Source organism: Gadus morhua, chromosome 4 (genome assembly GCF_902167405.1).
Source record: "Gadus morhua chromosome 4, gadMor3.0, whole genome shotgun sequence".
Lineage (NCBI taxonomy): Eukaryota > Metazoa > Chordata > Actinopteri > Gadiformes > Gadidae > Gadus > Gadus morhua.
In genome coordinates this window covers 25,249,006-25,268,995 of record NC_044051.1, presented here as the reverse complement: position 1 = coordinate 25,268,995, position 19,990 = coordinate 25,249,006, and the positions used below count along the sequence as shown (strand labels likewise).

Sequence of the window (19,990 nt, the reverse complement as noted above, 5' to 3'; positions counted from 1 at the left end):
GTTTTAAACAACATGTCTGAGTTATTTGAATGACAGAAGCTCCGCTAGCTCGATGCTAAAGGGCTAACCGGAGGTAACAGCCTGTCCCCTCCCGTCCTATTAACTGTATTTATGGCTATGCCTTTTTCTCTTTTCAATATGACCAAACACAATGGCCAGAGGACCAGCATCCTTTCTTAACTGATAAACGAAATAATCTTTGAGTTCTACATGTTCTAGAAATGTTAATTAATTGACTGTCCTAATGTTTATTTTCTTGTCTTCTGATTCTTTATTACAGTATGGAAGGGGAGATTTGGAGGTACCTGGTCAGGTCTTGGTCAGCCTTCAAATCCCAGATGTGGAGACTGCAGGGATACCTCACAGAGAAGACACTAAAGAGTCATCTCTCATTCATCGAGTGGACTCATTGGTTTGCGAATGACCACAAAGATGCTCCATTAGGCAGATTGCTGCATGGCATTCACCACTTATTCAAATTGTAGAGTTTGAAGCAGTCTTCTTTGTGGTCACTTGCCATAACACTGTCATGTGTATTATGAAAACACCATCAGTAACATTTAAATTGAGTTGATGTGGACGGCTCTTTTTTTGTCTGATTTCTTCAGTGTTCAGTGCCTGTTTGTGAGATATGCATTGTTTGAAAGATAAGCCTTTGATTTTGTTTAATTTTAATATGCCTTTCATCAACAGTGGTTTGGGATTTTATAACAACAATTAAAGTGCTTAACTACTGGTGAACGATGTTGCAGAACATATATGGTTTGTGTTGATTGCATGGAGAAGGGAATAACCAGTTACAACTTGTATGGTAAGAGCCTGGTAATACCATGGAAACAAACGAGGCTTCCTTTTGCAGTACAGTTTCAGCTTACTGGGTAAATTGTCGTGTTTTACTTGGTAACGTCGCAGAACGTACATGGTACAAGTTTGTGTTGACTGCATGGAAAAGGGAATAATGTATTACAAATTATATGGTAAGAACCTGGTAATACCATGGAAACAAACGAGGCTTCATTTTACAGTACAGTTTCAGCTTAATTACTGGGTAAATTGTCGTGTTTTACTTGGTAACGTCACAGAACGTACATGGTACAAGTTTGTTTTGACTGCATGGAAAAGGGAATAACGTGTTACAAATGATATGGTAAGAACCTGGTAATACCATGGAAACAAACGAGGCTTCCTTTTACAGTACAGTTTCAGGTTACTTACCGGGTAAATTGTCGTGTTTTACTTGGTAGCGTCGCAGAACGTACATGGTACAAGTTTGTGTTGACTGCATGGAAAAGAGAATAACGTATTACAAATTATATGGTAAGAACCTGGTAATACCATGGAAACAAACGAGGCTTCCTTTTACAGTACAGTTTCAGGTTACTTACCGGGTAAATTGTCGGGTTTTACTTGGTAACGTCGCAGAACGTACATGGTACAAGTTTGTGTTGACTGCATGGAAAAGGGAATAACGTGTTACGAATTATATGGTAAGAACCTGGTAATACCATGGAAACAAACGAGGCTTCCTTTTACAGTACAGTTTCAGCTTACTTACTGGGTAAATTGTCGCGTTTTACTTGGTAACGTCGCAGAACGTACATGGTACAAGTTTGTGTTGACTGCATGGACAATGGAATGTATCCATTATAAATTATATGGTAATAACGTGGTAACACCATGGAAACAAACGGCTTTGTACCCAGTATTTAAGAAGATGTACCATGAAACTAGAGGAAAACTGTTCCTGCTGAGCTTGTTACCAGGTAAGTAATTCCATAGTTTCTAAGGTAAATCGAATAAACCCTTTCTAAATGGGTGTAGCTATGAATAATAACTAAGAAAAAGTAATTTACACAGTACTTAGTTGAGTTGATGGGTAATAGTGGAGGTTTAACTTAGTACTTCAACTGTAATTCTTCTGTCTATACCTTCTTATTACTAGTGGTAATTACACAGTAACACACTATAATTTACCGGATAATTCCTCTGTATTTACCTTCTTATTACCAGTGGTAAATACCCAGTAATACACTATGATTTAACATGTATTTACTGGGTAACTACCTCTGTATTTACCTTCTTATTACCAGTGGTAATTACCCAGTAATACACTATGATTTACCATGTATTTACTGGGTAACTACCTCTGTATTTACCTTCTTATTACCAGTGGTAATTACCCAGTAATACACTATGATTTACCAGGTTTTTACCGGGTAAATACCTAGTAATTAGGGGACTGTAAAAGGAAGGGTTACCCAAAACTTTTGGGTTTGCAAACAAAACTTTTGGATTCCCATTAATATTTTTTCACATATATATCACATTAATTTTTCTTGCAATAAAACATTTTTTGATTGCAGTGTCGATAGTTTTGCTCTCAAATCTATTTTTTGATTGCAGTGTGGAAAGTTTTGCTCTCAAACCTATTATTTTTGATTGCATAATAAAGACACAAATCTACCTCCATAAACATGGTAGCCCGATGGCCTGGGGGCACGCACGATTCTTTTATTTTCCAAAATAGCAACGTTGGGCATCGTCTACATCAGGGCGCACTACATGGTCAGAGCCATCTCCTCGGAGAGTTACGCTGCAGTCGCACTTTTTTTTCCTTTTAAGACATCGCACTAAAAGTTTGATGTGATTCATCTAGGTGACAAAGGCTATGCCCTGAACGAGTACCTGATAACTCCTCTGGCTCATCCGAACACGGATCAGGAGCGCAACTTCAACAGCGCTCACACGCGCACAAGGGCAACAGTGGAGCGATGTATAGGCCTACTCAAGGGCAGGTGGATGTCCATCGGGTCAGCGGGGGGAACGTTGCTCTACAGCCCAGAAAAGACCTGCAATATTATTTTAGCATGTGGGGTTCTGCATAATATTGCGATGCCATTTGCCGACCTGCAGCCAGATGACCCGATGCCCAGAGATCCCTGGCCACAGGCGCCACATGCTCGAGCTCTACGACGAAGGGAGGATTTAATTCGGCTCTTCTAATATTTAAAGGGTAAGCAATAAGTTTATCTTTTGGTTAAAAACAAGACGGAGATCTAAGTACAGTGAACAAATGTATTTATTCTTCAAGTTCCCATTGATTAGTTTCAATGTTTCATTAATCGCTAACAGAGAGTTATTGATGTCCACCATTGACCTGCATATCTCTGTTTGTTTGTCCAGGACCTCTGCAGTCAAGACCGATGAGTGCAAACCAGCAATTCGGCCAGACACGCGTTCCGGCTCCTTCGGCGGCGGCGGCGGCCCTTCCGTTTCTTCAACTGGGCTTGGCTCTGTTCCCATTTTGGATGAACCTGCTTGCATTTCATCTTTAAAAATAAAAAGCAATCATGAGATTATTTGTGCCATTACTTTGTAACACGGAAGCTGTAGATATATATTTTTTAAATAATTGCAAAGGCCTTTTTACCTCCATGACTGGTCTGGAGTGCATCGGTGTCTCCTCCGCCACTTATGCCCGAAATGGAGGGAGACCCGATGAGACCAGCCACTCGCTCCTCAAATGCCGTCAGTTCAAGGCTAGGGTCCACCCGGCCTCCTCCCGTTTCTTGCTTGGCCCGCTTCACAGCCGCAACACGTTTTTTGGTGCTGAGCTTCATGTCGGACCATTTTTTCTTCACCTTATTCGGAAAAAAATAACTTTAACGCAATGCAAACAATAGCATATATGTGAAATGTTTTAAGCTGGATAACAGAAATTTTACATTTAATTTATTATTTAATTAAATTAATTAACAAACCTCTTCCGTAGCCCGATGAACATTGGAAACACTATTCACTGCAACAGTTATTTCCTTCCATATGGCATTCTTTTGCTTGCCTTTAATGCCAGCTTTTAGGCTACCAAACAAAACCAGACGGTTTGCATCCACCAAAGACACGAGCGTCTCCATTACGGTCTCGGAAAAATTCCTCTTTTTTTTTTGCCGTAGGACGTTTCTTTATGTCGTAAAAGTTAGGGACGAGACTTCTGAAGACGTGCTTTTATATGGGCGTGTTACGTTAATTACGATCGATCTCAGCCGCCGTATTTATCAACACCAAGATCCTTTGTACGCTGGGATTGGAGTGATACGAAAGTTTCGTGAATCTCACGTGGGTCCTATCGTAAGATGAATCATGCGTTCAGATTTGCACTAATTTCTACGTTTGTTTGATAAATGAGGGCCATTATGTGTATTTATACAATTGAGTAGTTCAAAGATAGAGCAGTTCAAAGATAACCGGCTTAGAGCCAGATTTCAGTGTGATGTTAGACAGAAGAGCACAATCACTCCCCCCCCCCCCACACACACACACACACACACAATAAACAGCCAGGTGCTGTATTACAGTGACGTGTATGGGTGTATTTTAAGAGCAACTGAGCTGCTTAGACCTCTCTCTCTCTCTCTCTCTCTCTCTCTCTCTCTCTCTCTCTCTCTCTCTCTCTCTCTCTCTCTCTCTCTCTCTCTCTCTCTCTCTCTCACTCTCTCTCTCTCTCTCTCTCTCTCTCTCTCTCTCTCTCTCTCTCTCTCTCTCTCTCTCTCTCTCTCTCTCTCTCTCTCTCACAGCCCAGCACTGCTCGAGGCTGTAAAACCACAACAATGTCTGGACTTGCCTGAGAGTCAGACAATATAGGAAAGGACCTTGAAGTATTCAGAGAGCAATAAAGATGGTGAGCAAACAACACAGGGACCCTGGATTTCATTGAATGTTTACAGAATTTGTAATGTTTAAAGATTTATATTTCAGTATGGATAAATCCAACTGTGGGGAAAGGAGGATTCACAGCTAAAGCTGAGAGCCGAAGACTCCATCAGTACAGCACGATGGGTGGAGTCCAGCTTTAATAATCCAAAAGATCTACCATGTTCCAATTTGAGAATATTGAGATAGAACGATTTTCTATCCTGTCAAAGTGGGCGTCGTATTCAAAAGATGCTTCCAGAAGTATTTTTTTATCAAAACATTCACCCAAACAACACCTTCTAACTTTAAAATATTTTATTTGTATTAATATCCGATTACACTCAATATCAGTAGAAATTATTTATAATCCTCTCTGAGTTTACAAGAATAATAAGTGATTAATAATCATAGATAAATTAAAGTAATTGATTGAAAGCCAACTGGACCAATAGCAGCGTAGGCATAGGCACACCCCCCCCCCCCCCCCCCCCCTCCTCCACCACACATATTTAGCATGACACACATTGTCTAAATGTCAACGACCACTGTGTAAGTGAGTTTATCTACATACATATATATATATATATATATATATATATGTGTGTGTGTGTGTGTGTGGGTGTGTGTGTGCGTGTGTCTGTGTGTGTGTGCGTGCGTGCGTGTGTCCCAACAAATTAGTTGGGTAAGAGGGAGTTCATTGAGGTGATGGATGCACGGTTAATCCTTCCTCCTTCAGATACCTTAATCCTTACTGCGTCTCACCATTTTCCTTTAAAGTATTTGGACTACAATAGTTCTTGATCAGGAAAGATAATGACACAGATGCCCAAAGTGTTGGCAAGGGACTGATTTGATCATATATGTTGGAAAGAATGGTCTCACTTTCTTTCACACGCTCTCCTAACCCCGGAGACGTCGAGGCTCTTGCCCTCACAGAAAACGGTTCTCACCCGCGCTGCACACAGGATAAACATTCCAGTCACACACGCAAACTAATTTGGGCAACTATGTGAAGACGGCGCTATTTTAAGTAACTGTGTTTGATACCAAAGTACAACTCATTGAATCGTTATCTGTAGGCTATAGAAATCTGTAATAGAGCACATTAAGGGAATTTGTTTCTCTGGGGAATGTGCAAAGTTTGTGGCAGTTGTAATGATCTGGTTTCAAAGTATGTTTCAGTTCCAAGAGCGTTATTAACGTTATCAGGACAAACTGCACAAAAAATACAGCAAATACCCAAGTGATGCTCAGTTACAAAGACTTTCCTCCAACTTTTCCTCAGCGGTAAATGCTAGCACCTTTGGTTCCCTTGAGGAAAGTCTGTTTATGGCAAAGTGATACATTCACACCCTGTAGACGGACTGGCCAGAACAAACAAAAAACACGTTTCTGTTCAACAGTTTGACGCACAAGGTAGACCGAGTAATGTACATATTTAATAATAAACACCCAATCTTTTCTTCTGTCATTGTCCAAAGCACCAGTAGGCTGTAAGAAGTAGACTCACATCTTGAAAATATTGGTGTAAGAATACGATTTTCTCCTAAAATATACAAATAAAAGTATAGTAGGCCTGTGCCATTTGGTATATGAATATGACAATGAATCTATTGTGTGAATAAATTAGGATTTCAAGTGTTTCAGCTTCACCCTTCTGAACAACCGTGGTCGCTGCAGTAATCCCCAAGAATCACTGAGCCAACGTCTCAAGAGTGTATCATCTGTGAGCCCACACCCAGTCTCTGGACGGGCTCCTTCTGCGGGGATTAAGTGCTTTCAGTGTTTGTTGAAGTATTTCTTCAGGAGAGGGGTTCGGGGGAGTCAGGGCTGATCAGTTTGTTGGCCCTAAACATCTCCTACAAGTCAGAATTCAACCAACAGTTTCCTCGGCAGGGGAGGGGGGGCGGTTCTGGGAGGGGGCGGTGGTGGGGCTGGGGATCTGAGGGGATTTGAGGGGGTCCGGGTCTAGAGGTCGTCCAGCTCCACGTTGCCCTCCCTCTGCTTGCGTCGCTTGACCCGTGCCGGGGAGCGGCTTCTCCTTTGGCCGCGGCCGCTGACCCCCACACCCCCGGACACTCCGTCGGGGGGCCGTGGCTTGGGGGCCACGACCGGCTTGGGGGCCACAATCGGCTTTGGGGCTGCGACCGGCTTGGGGCCGGTGTGGGTGGAGGAGGCGGGAGGAGGGGAGACCAGGTCCTCCATGGAGCCCGGCTGGGACTCCACCGAGCTGCGGGTGACTTGCTGGGGGAGGCGCTGGATCGCCCCCGCCTCCTTCTCCTCCTCCTTCTCTGCATCACCAATGTCGTTTGCTCCGCCCGCTTCCGACGCATCGTTGCTCTCTGGCTGCTTCGTCTCACCGCCCAAGTCCTCGCCATCCGCCTCCTCTCCCATCGTCACGCACACCGTCGGAGTCACTGCTCGCGCCGACTTGGGAGAGAAGTTTCAAAACGCTTTAACCTCCCATTGACAGTGGTCCACTAGGCAGTCTAGAGCTGTGCTAGTAGAAAATGCTCATTGAGGCATTTTTGGCATTTTTGAAAAAGTATCAGTATCAACACAGTACCTCTTCCTCCTCTCCTCCTTCCTTCTCCTCTTCCGTGTTGACCTCAACAGGGGAATCTTCTCTGCCCTCATCGTCACCTTCCTCCTGGGCTACTCCAATGAGCTGCTGCTCCTCCTCCACGGTGGTGGGCTCCTCGCCACTCGACACCACTTCATCTGACGTCACTTCCTCTGATGCCTCCTCCTCTTCCTCTCCCTCCCTGCTCTCCTTCTTCTCTGTCGTCTCTGCTTCCTCCTCGGGCTTGGAGTGGGAGACCATGCACTCTTGGCAGATTTCTTCCTCCTCCTCCTCTTCATTTTCCTCTTCATCGTCTCCTTCCTGTTGCTCTGATGTTTTTCCACTCTCATCGGCTTCATCAGGTGTCGTTACCTCGCCTCCTTCCTCCCCCTCCTCCCCATCTCTTACCTCCTCTACCTCCTCCGCCTCGACCCTCTCCTCCTCCACCTTCTCTGCCTCTTCGCTCTCCTCCTGCTCTACCTTCTCCTCCTCTGCTTCTACCCTCTCCTCCTCTCCCTCTTCCTTCTCCTCCTCTACGTCCCCCTGGCACTGGCCGCCACACTCGCCCGCCTGTTGTTCATCCTCCTCAACTTCCCCTCCTCCTGTACTTCCTGTCCCCTGTACAGCGTTTCCTTCCCAAGCCCCATCACCTTCATCGTCGACAGCCCCTATTTCATTCTCTCCCTCTCCTTTTCCTGTTTCCTCCTCCTCTGCCTCCAAATCCTCCTCTTCCTCTTCCTCAGGAATCGTCTCTACCATCTCCGTCGCCATCTCCATCTTCAGCTCCTCCTCTTTCTCCTCCTCCTCCTCCTGGACAACCTCCAGGTTGTTGTCCTCCCCCTCTAGCTCCAGTGCCCCGGCACCGTCTATGTCGCCCACTGAAGGGTGCCCCTGCAAGGGTGAGGGTGTGGCCCTAGGGGCCAGGGCATCGGTTTCTGGGTCCCTCCTCAGCTGGAGGATCTTGCGGAGGTCAAAGTCCATCCTGAGTGGCGCGGGCGTGGCTGGCGTGGGCGGGGTCCTGGCCGGCCGCGCGGCCAGCTTCTTGCGCACGCATGCGTCGCACGGGCAGTACTCGTCGTCACTGCGCTCGTCACTGAACTTCTCACCGTCGCTGAGGGAGTCGGCCGTCTTCGGCTGGTTCTTCATGACCTGGAAGGAGAAGGAGAAAGGAAGCTCTGAGTAAATCAGTTGGTCTGGTTTTATTCATGCATATTATTTTTATTTAGGTATGACATTTCAAAATAAGTAACATTTCATCATCGATTCATATCTATGGGCAGAAGAGAAGAACACTAACCCCCAAAAGCTTAGCAGGTCAATACGTGTGTGTGCGTGTGCGTGTGTGTGTGTGTGTGGATATGTGCTTGTGTCTGTCACGGTCAGTTATGCCAGTAACGTGTTACTTAGATTACTAGCCCTGGACCACTTTTTTCAGTAACGAGCATAGGCGTCGATTACGCCGGGGACGCGTCCCCACCAGATTTCGTCGGGATTCATTTGTACCCACTACTTATAAAAAAAATAATAATAATCGAGTTGAATTATTATGGATTATTACACGGCGCTTCTACTCCGGCGCTTGACTGCTGTCAAGGAAAACAAAGGACTTTTTGCCTCTAATGACGTCTTAGGTATCACTCCTCAAGTAGTCCGGTAACTTTTCAACCCCAGCGTGTTCGGTTGCTAAGCGACATCAACGTCTTTGGCGGACTATTTCTCTGTTGATCAACACTACGAATGCTGGCAACAAATAAATTGTAAACAGACACACCATGTGAAGTTATTTTTTTGGCAAGTAGCCGTGTAATAAGCGGGATAATGTATAGAACGTCGCCGGTCATTAGGCCTATCGAAAATAAGCCCCTTCAGGGCGAAGCAAGACACCTTCGCTGCGCGTCGATGTGCTGTTCACCCTGTCTGGGCTTATTTTCCCGATAATGGCCGGCGTTCTATGCATTATCCCTTACTTATTACACGGCTCTTCTCAATGCTGTAGACGGCCCGATTCACTTGCATGGCCCTTCCCAACGTTCAGCTGTCAACTATTTTTGTTTATTACACGGCTCTTCTCAATGCAGTGGAATGCTCAACGACTTTGGGTGACTATTTCTCTGCTGATCAACGCTACGAATGATAGCAAATACATTGGAAAATGTATTTTTTCTATTTGGCAAGTAGCCTTTACTAATAATACCAATACTCTTTGGCTGGGATGATGAGGCATCAGACAATCAAGTCATTCTAGCCTGAATACATAGGTAAAAAGCACCAGGTTGCTAGTACCATGGACAGTATCAGAACCACTGGTGTAGCCCACTTATTTTTCAGTCAGCATTGCGTACACCCACTTCTAAATCCCCCCAGATGCGCACCATTCAGTAGTATCTGCAAACCAAATTTCCCACTTTTTCCTGTGCGTTCACACCAAACGCGACGGGGCGACAAGAAGTTTTGATTTGTCGCGCCACACTTTCGCCGTGCACAGTCGAGTGCGTTCGAGAGGATTTGTGGCGAGACAAATTCACTCGAGTTGAAATATCTCAACTTTGACACAAATTTCGCGTGATGACAGCCAATCAGCGTTCAACAGCGTGGCGACTGAGTGACAGGTGTAACGTAACAGCCAATCAGCGTCCAACCGTCAAACTCATTGCAGTGCAGTCCGGGGTGAACTGCAGCATGGAGGAGAAAGTGATTGTTGCCGTTTGCGGCTCCCGGAGCTCTATATATAATAGTATATATAATATAATTGTATAGATAATATCAGGGCCAAAAGCTCTGTGCGCCTCCGGATGGCCGTAGCGCGGGGAGCTCTTATAGCGATTGGACTTCTCTGGGTTTGTTTACCGGCGTTGCTATGGTTTCCGGTCTTGCGTTTTCCAACCGTTTATTAGGTAGGCCAATCAAATAAATCTCTGTCTAATCAATACTTCATTCACTGCCTCTTCCGTGGTCATTACAATATTATGAATAGACTGCGTCGGGTCCTCCGACGTCTCTCCCTCTTCCACAAAAGGTAAAGACATGCAATGGTGGTTATCTTGTTGTGGCGCGACAAATTCGACAAAACTTGCACAGCGACAGATTATGATTTGTGGCCCGACAAAACTTTGGCGACAACGCGAACGGGCGACAAATGTCGCGTTTGGTGTGAACGCAGGATGGTGAAGCCATGACCAACGCTACTCTGCCTTTTGTTGGCTAATACTCGCTGCCGTTACTGATTAGATCGTTGAATAATTTTAATGATCATGTTCAATCATCAATTGATATTTATATATATATATATATTATGTGGAAGAGAATGATGTGCGTTTTTTTAATCTAAGGTGAAATATGAACAAGGATGCAATGTCAAATTCAGATCTGAAGTATTTTATTTAAATAAATGTTCAAAAAATTGCTGAAACACCATGTTTGCCTCATTTATATTTTACATTCATGCAGGCTGCCTGTGTGACCAGTAATACCTACAAACTGCTCCTGATCAAGTCATGTTCATTTTATAATAGTAGCACACTCTGGCCCAAGCTATGTGTTGCAAATCAGCTGTTCAAAGACACAGTTTACAAAATAAATTACTGACTTGCCAAGTGAGAGAATAGGCGTGTTTCCAGGAATAAGGAATAGTTCACTCAAAGTACATAGTTGTCTCTCACTAGTCTGTGGGCCAGTATTGGTTTAGTAATTTCATAATCCTTCCTCCCTGAGATCAAGCAGCAGAAATTATGTGACAATGAGCGAATACTAATATAATTTTTGGTAAACTAATAGAGTAGTCTCACATGTCACTGTTTCTAAAACAGGGCGTTTTTCTGGGCTGCGTTAAAAAAACGCAAACATTTAGAGTATACCCACTTCTCCAGGGACCACTACACCACTGATCAGAACGATAACCTGTTAAACTAAATGGATGTGGTAGGCTACACCACGGGATGCATCTGCAGACCATTGCCGCATAAATAAAGGTAAGACGCGCTATTTATTGCTTAAGATTTGCTGGTGCTGTGGCAAGGTTTTTTGTTTTTTTTTGCTCTGAAGTGGTCGGCTGTTTTAACTTGCAATGGATAGTAGGTGGAGTCAGTCTCTTGTTGACACAAAGTGACTTTTGGTCATTCTTGCTTTGATTTAATTCTGGAATAATTGTGGGGGGGAGTGCATGACTTTTGGTCAGAATACCTGATGTAGGCTAGATTGGATGGAATGCGTGCTGTGAATTGAGAACAGCCAGCTTATGATGTGATAGGCTACATCGTTCTGCTGTGCAACAAATATATTTTTCTTTTTCAATCTTGACGACTTTTTTAGTGCTGTGTGTAGCCACACGTTTAGCCCTTCTGAACTTCACGCAGTTAATTTCCTATCCTAGCACCTCTTGTTTATGTTGTTAGCTTAGCCATGTTATGTCACGTTGTCAACATTGGATACGTGGAGCAGAACATAGTGGGTCATATGTCCGATGCTTTTTGGAAACGTTTTCTTCATAAAACGTGCCAGACAGATTTTGTAAACATTTTATTCCTTAGTAATTATAGCTACATGGGTATGCCGTCTTTCAGATCCTTTCAATACCGGCACTAAAGAGAGAAAAAAAGAGTGCATCCTCATTGTACCCAGCACTTCTGAAAATGCACTTCCGAATGCGTCTCTGTCCCCAGCACGGTAAATCCAAACTGACGCCCATTACCATGAGCGTCAGTTTGGATGAAATTCCCCCTACAAGCCCCCTGCGCAGAATTGTTGATGGGGGATGGAAGACCAGTTGTTGACCGGGGGGCAAAACTGGTTGTAACTTTCTATTTTGAGGCGGCAGGGGGTGTTGTCGCAGCTAAATGTAACTAATAAAGTAACTTGTAATCTAACTTAGTTACTTTTAAAATCAAGTAATCACTAAAGTAACTAAGTTACTATTTTAAGGAGTGTGGCAACCCGGCCGTTGCCAATTAAGAAGATGAAGAGCACCTGAGGTGGAGAAGCAGCTTAAATAGCCTGCTTCTCCACTCATTCTGGGCTCTCTCAGCCTGGGGCTCGTGCCTTCTGGACAGCCGAGTTGGAGAGACGCGGTAGGGGGAGATCGCTCGAGATCGAGATACGCTTTCCACCAGGACTGAGTGGGAGAAGACGGGAGCGATAGAGACGCCGTCCTCGCAGCCGGACCAGACCCGGAGACGGCCCTTTTTTACCCCATAAGTGGAAGAGCATATGTTGTCTTTGGTTTTACCTTTTTACACGTGAGGTGAACGAAATAAAACCGTTGACCCGCAACCCTGTTTGGAGTGTCTCCTTTGAAAATCCCAGCCGCCGACGATCGGGGTTGCCACAGGAGTAATTACTAATCAGTAATCTGATAACTTTTTTTGGGAGCGTTTACCAACCATTGGCCGTCTAGAATTTTAATTGGCCATCTTGACGGCCATCTGGACCATTATTATTATTAGGCTATTGAATAACGTAACTTCTGCTTCTGTTGGAGTGCGTATGTCCTATCACCTTCAACATCTGCCTCCTCCTCTCCGTCATTGTGGACTCTCGGGAGAGGGTCCCTACCGGGGGCCTGGGGGTCCGCCCGCCCCGCCCGGCCCGGCCCTGGATCTTCTTCAGCTCGCGGCCCACGCTGCTCTGGATGCGCCGGCCCACCTCGTCGCGGAGCTCTGCGATCATGGTGTCCAGCAGCACGTTGTCCTCCAGGTCCCAGCGCGCCTTGAACTCCACCATGGCCGCCATGTAGTGGCTCATGAACTGCTTCTCCAGCTTCCGGAGCAGGTGCAGCGCCCAGGTGGGGTCCGGGTCCGCGGCCGTGGCGCGTTCAGCAAGCACCGGGGGCGGCGCCGTGCGCTGTGTGCCCGATCCGGAGCTCTCAGCCGCTGTCTCATGCTCGTTGTCCGTCGGGGACTTGGAGCCGCCCACCGCCGAGCTGGACTTGTCCGATGAGGAGGGGGGCGTGGGGTCAGTGGCGGCGTCCTCGGGCCCATCGTCCCTGCTGGACGAGGGGCTCTCGGCAGCCTCCGCTTCGGGTCTCGGGGATGTTTCCCGGGGCGTTGGGGTCCCAACGGTCCCTTCGCCCTCTGCATCATGTTCTCCTTCCCCTGCATCAGCCTCCTCTTCCCCGAGCACAGATTCCGCTGCATCCTTCGACAGACCTTCAGCTCCTCTTCCTCCGACATTGTTGTCCTTGCCCGATTCCCCCGAGCCGCTCCCCACCTCTACACCGGAGGAGGACCGCGAAGGGGTGATCTGGTCCTTTGGCAGGTCCCTGGGCTCGGTGAGCCACAGGGACTGGAGGATGCTCATGACTTCGTTGTAGCGCTCCCGGTGGTCCTTGTGCACCTCGCAGGCCGGGTCGGGTACCAGGGGCTGGATCAGCTGCAGCTGGGCCAAGCAGTCCAGCAGACCCTTGGCCGAGGTGCTCAGCTTGCGGCCGTACACCGGAGATACCTGGGGTGTGGAGAGAGAAAATGTGAAGAGAGGGCCCTGCACAGACTAAACAATCACAATTCATTCGATTCATGAACCAATTGATATCATGACAACTGCAATTTGAACTGTATATTTAATGTATATTTGAAATGTGGGTTTGTTTATGAAGGTACTATGTGTTCTACTTTCTCAGCTAAGGAATGGTTCTCACATTGATGTTATATATCAAATGGGCTCCCTAACGTACCTCTGGTAGGCTGTTAGATCTTCCTAGGCTGGGGCTTAGCAGCACCTTCATCACCGCAACGGAGGAGTTACAGTTCCTGGACATCGAGACGCTGTGTTGGAACATAGCCTTGTGATCGGAGGATGTGACCTCATCCACAGCGTGGGTCAGTCCTGAGTCAGACACTTCTTCTTTGTCTTGCTCTGCTTCCTCGTCCCCTTGCATTTTCTCATCCTCTTCCTCCTCTACTTCAACCCCTTTTTCTGGGGTCTCTGCAACCTCATTGACCTTCTGATCTTCAGGACTTTCTTTTTCTTGAGTGGAATTTTCTTCCTCCTCCTCCTCTCCTCCCCCGTCGCCCATCTCCTCCCTGTCAACAGACAGGCAGCCGTCGGTCGGGATGCTCCGGAGCCAGTCGCTGACCACCTCGTTGGGGGAGGCGTTGGGAAGCAAGGCGGGGGTCAGCTCTCCTCCCTCCTCCTCCTCCTCCTGCGTCCTGTTTATTTGGCATCCGGGCTTAGTGCTCCTGCTTTTGTCACTTCCTCTCGACTGCCGGCTGACTAGCCTAGCGGATGCTAAGGCCTCTCTGAGCAGGTCGGCGGCAGACGAGGAGCGACAGAGGGCGTCGTCGTCGGATTTCATCATCTGCGCCGTCGGCTGGAAGGACCCCTCCTTCGACCTTGCGCTGCTCCTTGATTTCACGCTGCAGACATCAGATGTTTTGCTTCCTTTTTGCCCCGGAGTAGAAGAGCTTAGGTTGGATTTTGCGGTTGTGGCTTTTGCTTTTGCGTTGGAGCAAGTAGATGCTGCCGAGTTCGTTCTGAGACGGCTAGGAGTCCTGGATATCACACAAGGCTTGTTGTCATCCTTACTGTGTGCCTCGTTCGCTCGGGAGGGGGTTTTGCTCCGAGCGTTACCGCTTGCTGCTGACATTGCAGATGTAGAGCGTTTGACAGAGGGCTCAAGGTGATGTGTCTTCACTCTTTCCGACTCCTTCGGTTTAGTGCCTTTCACAGAAAGATTGCTCCTGGACGAATGAGCAGTGGGGGACATGTCTGTTGCTGGCTCTTCATCCTTCTCACTGTGTACGCTCTGTCCAGGTGTGTCAATCGTTATGTCTGGTTGACTTTGAATGGGGGGCAGAGGGTTTGCCATGTCCTCCAAATCCACTGTGTGTTTCACTGCAGACTCATCCATTCTTTCAGCATTAGTGGCGTTGGCTGGATTTGTGTGGGAGGAGATGTGGGACTCCCCACCGTCTGAGTCTCCCTGTTCCTCTTCTGGTAACACCAGAGAGACAGACCCAAATGAATCTCGACTCAGGAGTTCCTCAGTGTCCCCTGAATTGATCCTTTGTCTTTTGGAGTTTGTTGAGTGAACGCTGGGCGCCTGCTCTGAGGGTTCTTTGTCCTCCGTTGTTTCACCTTCCTCTCCACCCTCTACTCTGTTATTTTCTTCCTCTCTTTTCTGGGTTCTTGAAGCAGCGCCGCAGTGACACCTTGACTGTGTAGAGGCCTTGGATCGGACAGACATGGTGGGGGATCGGGGGGTGGGTGTCGTGAAGGGTGATGGGCTTCTGGCAGATTTAGTGAGCCCAGAAAGGACGCCGTTTGATCTCCCTTCGCCGCAATTGGCGACATGATTGGCCATGACTGTGGACCCAGTTTTAGATGATTTAGTACTGGCAGGACGCTGTTCAATCTGGTCTTCCTGATCATCTGCCACTGCAATACTTGGAAGGTCAGCAGCCGCATTGCAAAGGGACTCTTTTGTGGCCGAAATTGCACTTGCCGATCGATTGTTACTTTCTTCGTTGTCCCCTTCTGGTGTCTTCACATTGACAATATCTGGTGTTTTATTACAGGTCGTTATTGCCTTTGCACACTTTCTACATTTCAACGTTAAACATTTTGACCTGCCTGACCGTTCTGAAAATCTACTGACAGCAGACATTGCCTTGCCCACCATCTCATCGTCTCCAACTGGCATCAGACCATTTTCTGCTGGCTGTTTGTCCTCATCCTCCAACCATTTTTCATTTGGGTTCTCAACTCTGTTGGTAAAAATATCAGCGAAGACAGCTGCTTTTAAAACAATTCTGGAACTTGACTCGTGTGATTTGGTAGACTTGCCGCTGGTCACTGACGCAGCACTAGGGCTCCTGTCTGCCACATTGTCAGTTGTGACCCCTGCTGGAGATTCTGCTGTTAGATGGATCGCGCAAATCGATTTGTGACACCTGCTAGAACAGGCTGATCTAACAGACAACGCACTGCCAACCCTCTCATCATTGCCTTCTTCTGCCTCGGCCCCATCGCATGCTTCGGTTTCTAATTCTGTTTTGATGGCTGCGTCTGTATCACCGTCAGAGTTAGATTTCAGCAAATTGCTGGATCGAATGGAAGTCGCCGATTTAACAGACATGGCACTAGCTGCTCTGTGTGCAGCTCTGTTAGAGTTGTTTGTTACGGCTGCCCCTACCTCGTCAATTTGTGCCTGCGCACAAATTGACCTTTCCAACTGAGATGATTGGGCTGATTTTGCAGATTTTGCAGATTTAGAGGACATTACACTTTCTGACCTTGCACCGTTCTCCTCCGCTGCCCCGTCTTCCATTCCTTCTGCTTTAACTTCTACCTGTGAGCAGGGAGTATGAGTCCTTGAACAGTTGTTACTGTGAGGCTTGCATGATTTTGCAGGCTTCTTAGAGACAGAGGCAAAGGATTTCACAGATTTGGCACACACAGCACTGCTCGCTCTCTCAGATTCATTTTCCACATCTACGGGTTTGGGGGAAGGTGACCTATCAGAAGCTCTGGTTGAGCTTCTGATAATGGATTTACTTGATTTGACTGATAGATGGGATCTTGTTGACAGGGCACTAACTGCTCGCTCACCGTTCTCCTCTCTATTCGCCTGCTCTTCTGCATCTTCAGCCTCTTCTGGATCTGGAGTCGCCACTTTTGAACAGTGACTACACTGAGATTTGGTTGACTTTGCCGAAACACCTGATTTGCCCGACACGACAGACAAGGCGCTGATGGGTCTTACTGTTTCCATTTCCTCTTCCTCTGCCTCTTCATTTCCCCCATCATCAGGGGTGCTATCAATCTGCTGAGCAAAACCTGTAGAGGTCAGAGAGCCATGCGATATTCTGGACTTAGCAGAGTATTCCGATTTAGCAGATAGGGGACTCGCTGCTCTTTCTGAAACGCCCTCATACGCTCCTTCTGCTGTCCCATTATGATGCGATGTTGGCAACTGACCAGATGATGCACTGTCAACGCTTTCGTCTGCCTTCTTCATGGAGTTATGGGAACTGCAGGAGCGGCTGCACATGTTTGACTTGGCAGACCTGGCACTAGGACATCTTCTGTCCTCCACGTCTGACTTGTGAGATTTGCTGGACTCAACACTCACCGCCCTCTCTTGACTGTCTGCTGCTTTGGAAATAGCACCCTCACCTCGCTCCTCTGGAATATTGGACATCACTGAGGTGCAGTCGTGGTGGGTGAGGTTGGACTTGTTGGAGTGGAGAGATTCCCCAGAACCTTCCCTAGAGCTCTCCGACATCTGGCTGGGAGCCCGCTCATCTCCGCTGCCCCCATGATTTTCACCTTGGTCTGGGTGACGTGGGTCGGACGTGGTTGTTGTACCCTTGGAGCCTCCGCAGTGAGAACATGCACTGGATTGGTTGGATCGGACATCGTAACCTGGGAGCCCGTTGTTGCTGGACAGGCTTCTCATAATGCTATCCTGCACATCTTCCTGTCGATCATTAGTATAATTTTGACATGGGGTCTTGGACTTGCTGGACCTGCAAGACAGCTTGCTTGTTTTGGACATGGAACTGACAGCTCGGTCATTCCCCCCCTCCTGGGCCAAGGAGTGTGGGGTTACCCCTCCACAGTGACAGGACGAGGCTCTGCTGCCGCCGTCTTCCCCTTTCTGCAGCATGAGGGGAGCCGGGGTTGGCGACCGCTCACATTGGCAGCACTGGGAAACACTGGGTGGTAGTTCCTCATCCTCCTCATCCTGGTTCTCCTGCAGCACCTGCAGAACGTGGGAGGAGTTGCTGACCAAGGACGGTGGACGATCATCATCACCATCCGACAGTGTCAGCTCCAAATCGTCTCGGTCGCACCAGTCATCCTTGGTGGACTGGCTGCTGTGGGGCTGGGAGCTACCGGCATCGCCTCTGGCCGCCCCGGAGCTGCTGCAGCAGCGACTGACGGTGCACACCTCCTCCATCACGCACAGCTCCTCCTGGACCTCCACCCGAGCCTGCTCCAGACCTGAGCCCCCGTGGGAGCTGGAGAGCCTCGATCGCTGGCAAACCACCCGGCGAGAGTGACAGGAGGAGGAGGAGCTTGATGAGTGGATTTGTCGCACCCTGGCGTGGGTGGGCCTGGAGCCGTCGATAGGCGGTTTGGGAGCATGCTTGTTGCTGTGCGCAGGATTCTCCCACAGGTCGTACAGCTGCTCTCGTGTCTGGTGGCAGCATGGGCAGTTCGCTTCAAGGGGGTGCTCGAGGGAAGCGTTGGGGTACATATTGGTGGCCTCTGGATCACATGAGCCGGAGTCAGGGTTTGAGCAGGTCTCGGAGAGGCCCTGCTGCAGGAAGCAGGGAGGACCCTCCCTGGACGCACAGCAGTCGTTGGTCAGGGAGGGAGACTTCTTAATCTGCGTCGACCACTGCAGGGTGTCCTCGGTATGGAGGCGGAAGCGCACTTTCATCTCCACCGATAGGCTGCCGTCCTTGTTGACCATGACACGCTTCTCGATGTCGTCGTTCATGATGGCCGGCCGGGGGTGGGAGTGCGGGCAGGAAGTGAGTCCGTTGGTGTAGGACTTCTCCGAGGACAGGGAGAAGCGTGTGGAGCGGGTGGAGGAGTCCGACCGGGGGTGGATGATGCTCTTCTTAGTCTCCAGGCCAAAGTTGACTGAAAACAAGCGGACAGGCAGAGGCAGTGAATCTACTGTCCGTTACGAGGTTAGAGCCATGAAGTTTTGATGTTTACGGTTTTGATGTTTATTGATTTGAAGGATTTTCCCAGCTGTAAGGATTCGATGCATTGTGTGGATCAATTGATGGATTTGTTTTCAGGGTTTAATTTTGTATCATGATAATCCACCCACTATGAAATATGTGTAGTTTTTAGAACTTTCGCAATTTCTAACACTGTTAAGTACTGTTTTTGCCGTGACAAGATTAAAGTTGACACGTCGACTAGTAACACGTCTGTTCAGGTCTTCCTCCTGAACAGACGAATTTTTCTGCACAACCTTTTCAGCGTCCTTACACTAATCACCACAATGTGGTTCTGCGCTAAAACAGCGAGGATCTCTTTATTGTTGAACCCGATTCTGAAATATAATTTTACCAAATTATCTACAAAAGCCATTGGATTCAGTGCAGGTCCTGTGGTACGACGGAGTATTAGGGCCACACGTGAAGAAAAAATATATTTTTGCCGTGACGAGATTAAAATCGACGCATCGACTTTAAAGTCAACATGTCGACATTAAACTCGAAATGTGGAGAATAAGGTTGAAATGTCATGTCGACTTTAATCTCGACGTGTCGACTTTAAACTTGAAATGTCGAGAATAAAGTTGAAACATCAAATCGACTTTAATCTCGACGTGTCCATTTTCCGTTCCTCTGTCAGCACGCAGACGCTCCGGGCATCCTCCCAAGCGTTCAGCGGATGACACGAAGTAGTCGGCAATAACCCTGGGGTCATTGTTTGTGGTGTAGGCCTCCATCCATACAATATAGCGACTAAACCGTCAATTCAACCACTGATGGCAATGCCGCACTACTACAGCTTGGGAGGATGCCCGGAGCGTCTGCATGCTGACAGAGGAACGGAAAATGGACACGTCGAGATTAAAGTCAATATGATGTTTCAACTTTATTCTCGACATTTCGAGTGTAAAGTCGACACGTCGGGATTAAAGTCGACATGACATTTCAACTTTATTCTCGACATTTCGAGTTTAATGTCGACATGTTGACTTTAAAGTCGACGTGTCGAAAACTACTTTTTTTTCTTCACGTGTGGCCCTAATACTCCGTCATAGTTCAG

General features: G+C 47.6%; 1 protein-coding gene across 2 annotated transcripts in view; it reads right to left on the bottom strand.

Moving 5' to 3' along the window:
* Positions 1-5,209: 5,209 nt before the first annotated feature.
* rp1l1a (rp1 like 1a) overlaps positions 5,210-19,990 on the bottom strand; it is a 36,339-nt gene continuing 21,558 nt past the window's right edge. For both annotated transcript variants that reach the window (XM_030355203.1, XM_030355204.1), the window contains exons 5-8: positions 13,920-18,841; positions 12,746-13,690; positions 7,259-8,404; positions 5,210-7,122 (exon numbers count right to left, since the gene is read on the bottom strand). In XM_030355203.1, the coding sequence (XP_030211063.1) occupies positions 6,661-7,122; positions 7,259-8,404; positions 12,746-13,690; positions 13,920-18,841 (7,475 nt within the window). In that variant the 3' untranslated portion in view covers positions 5,210-6,660. The remainder of the gene's footprint in view (positions 7,123-7,258; positions 8,405-12,745; positions 13,691-13,919; positions 18,842-19,990) is intronic.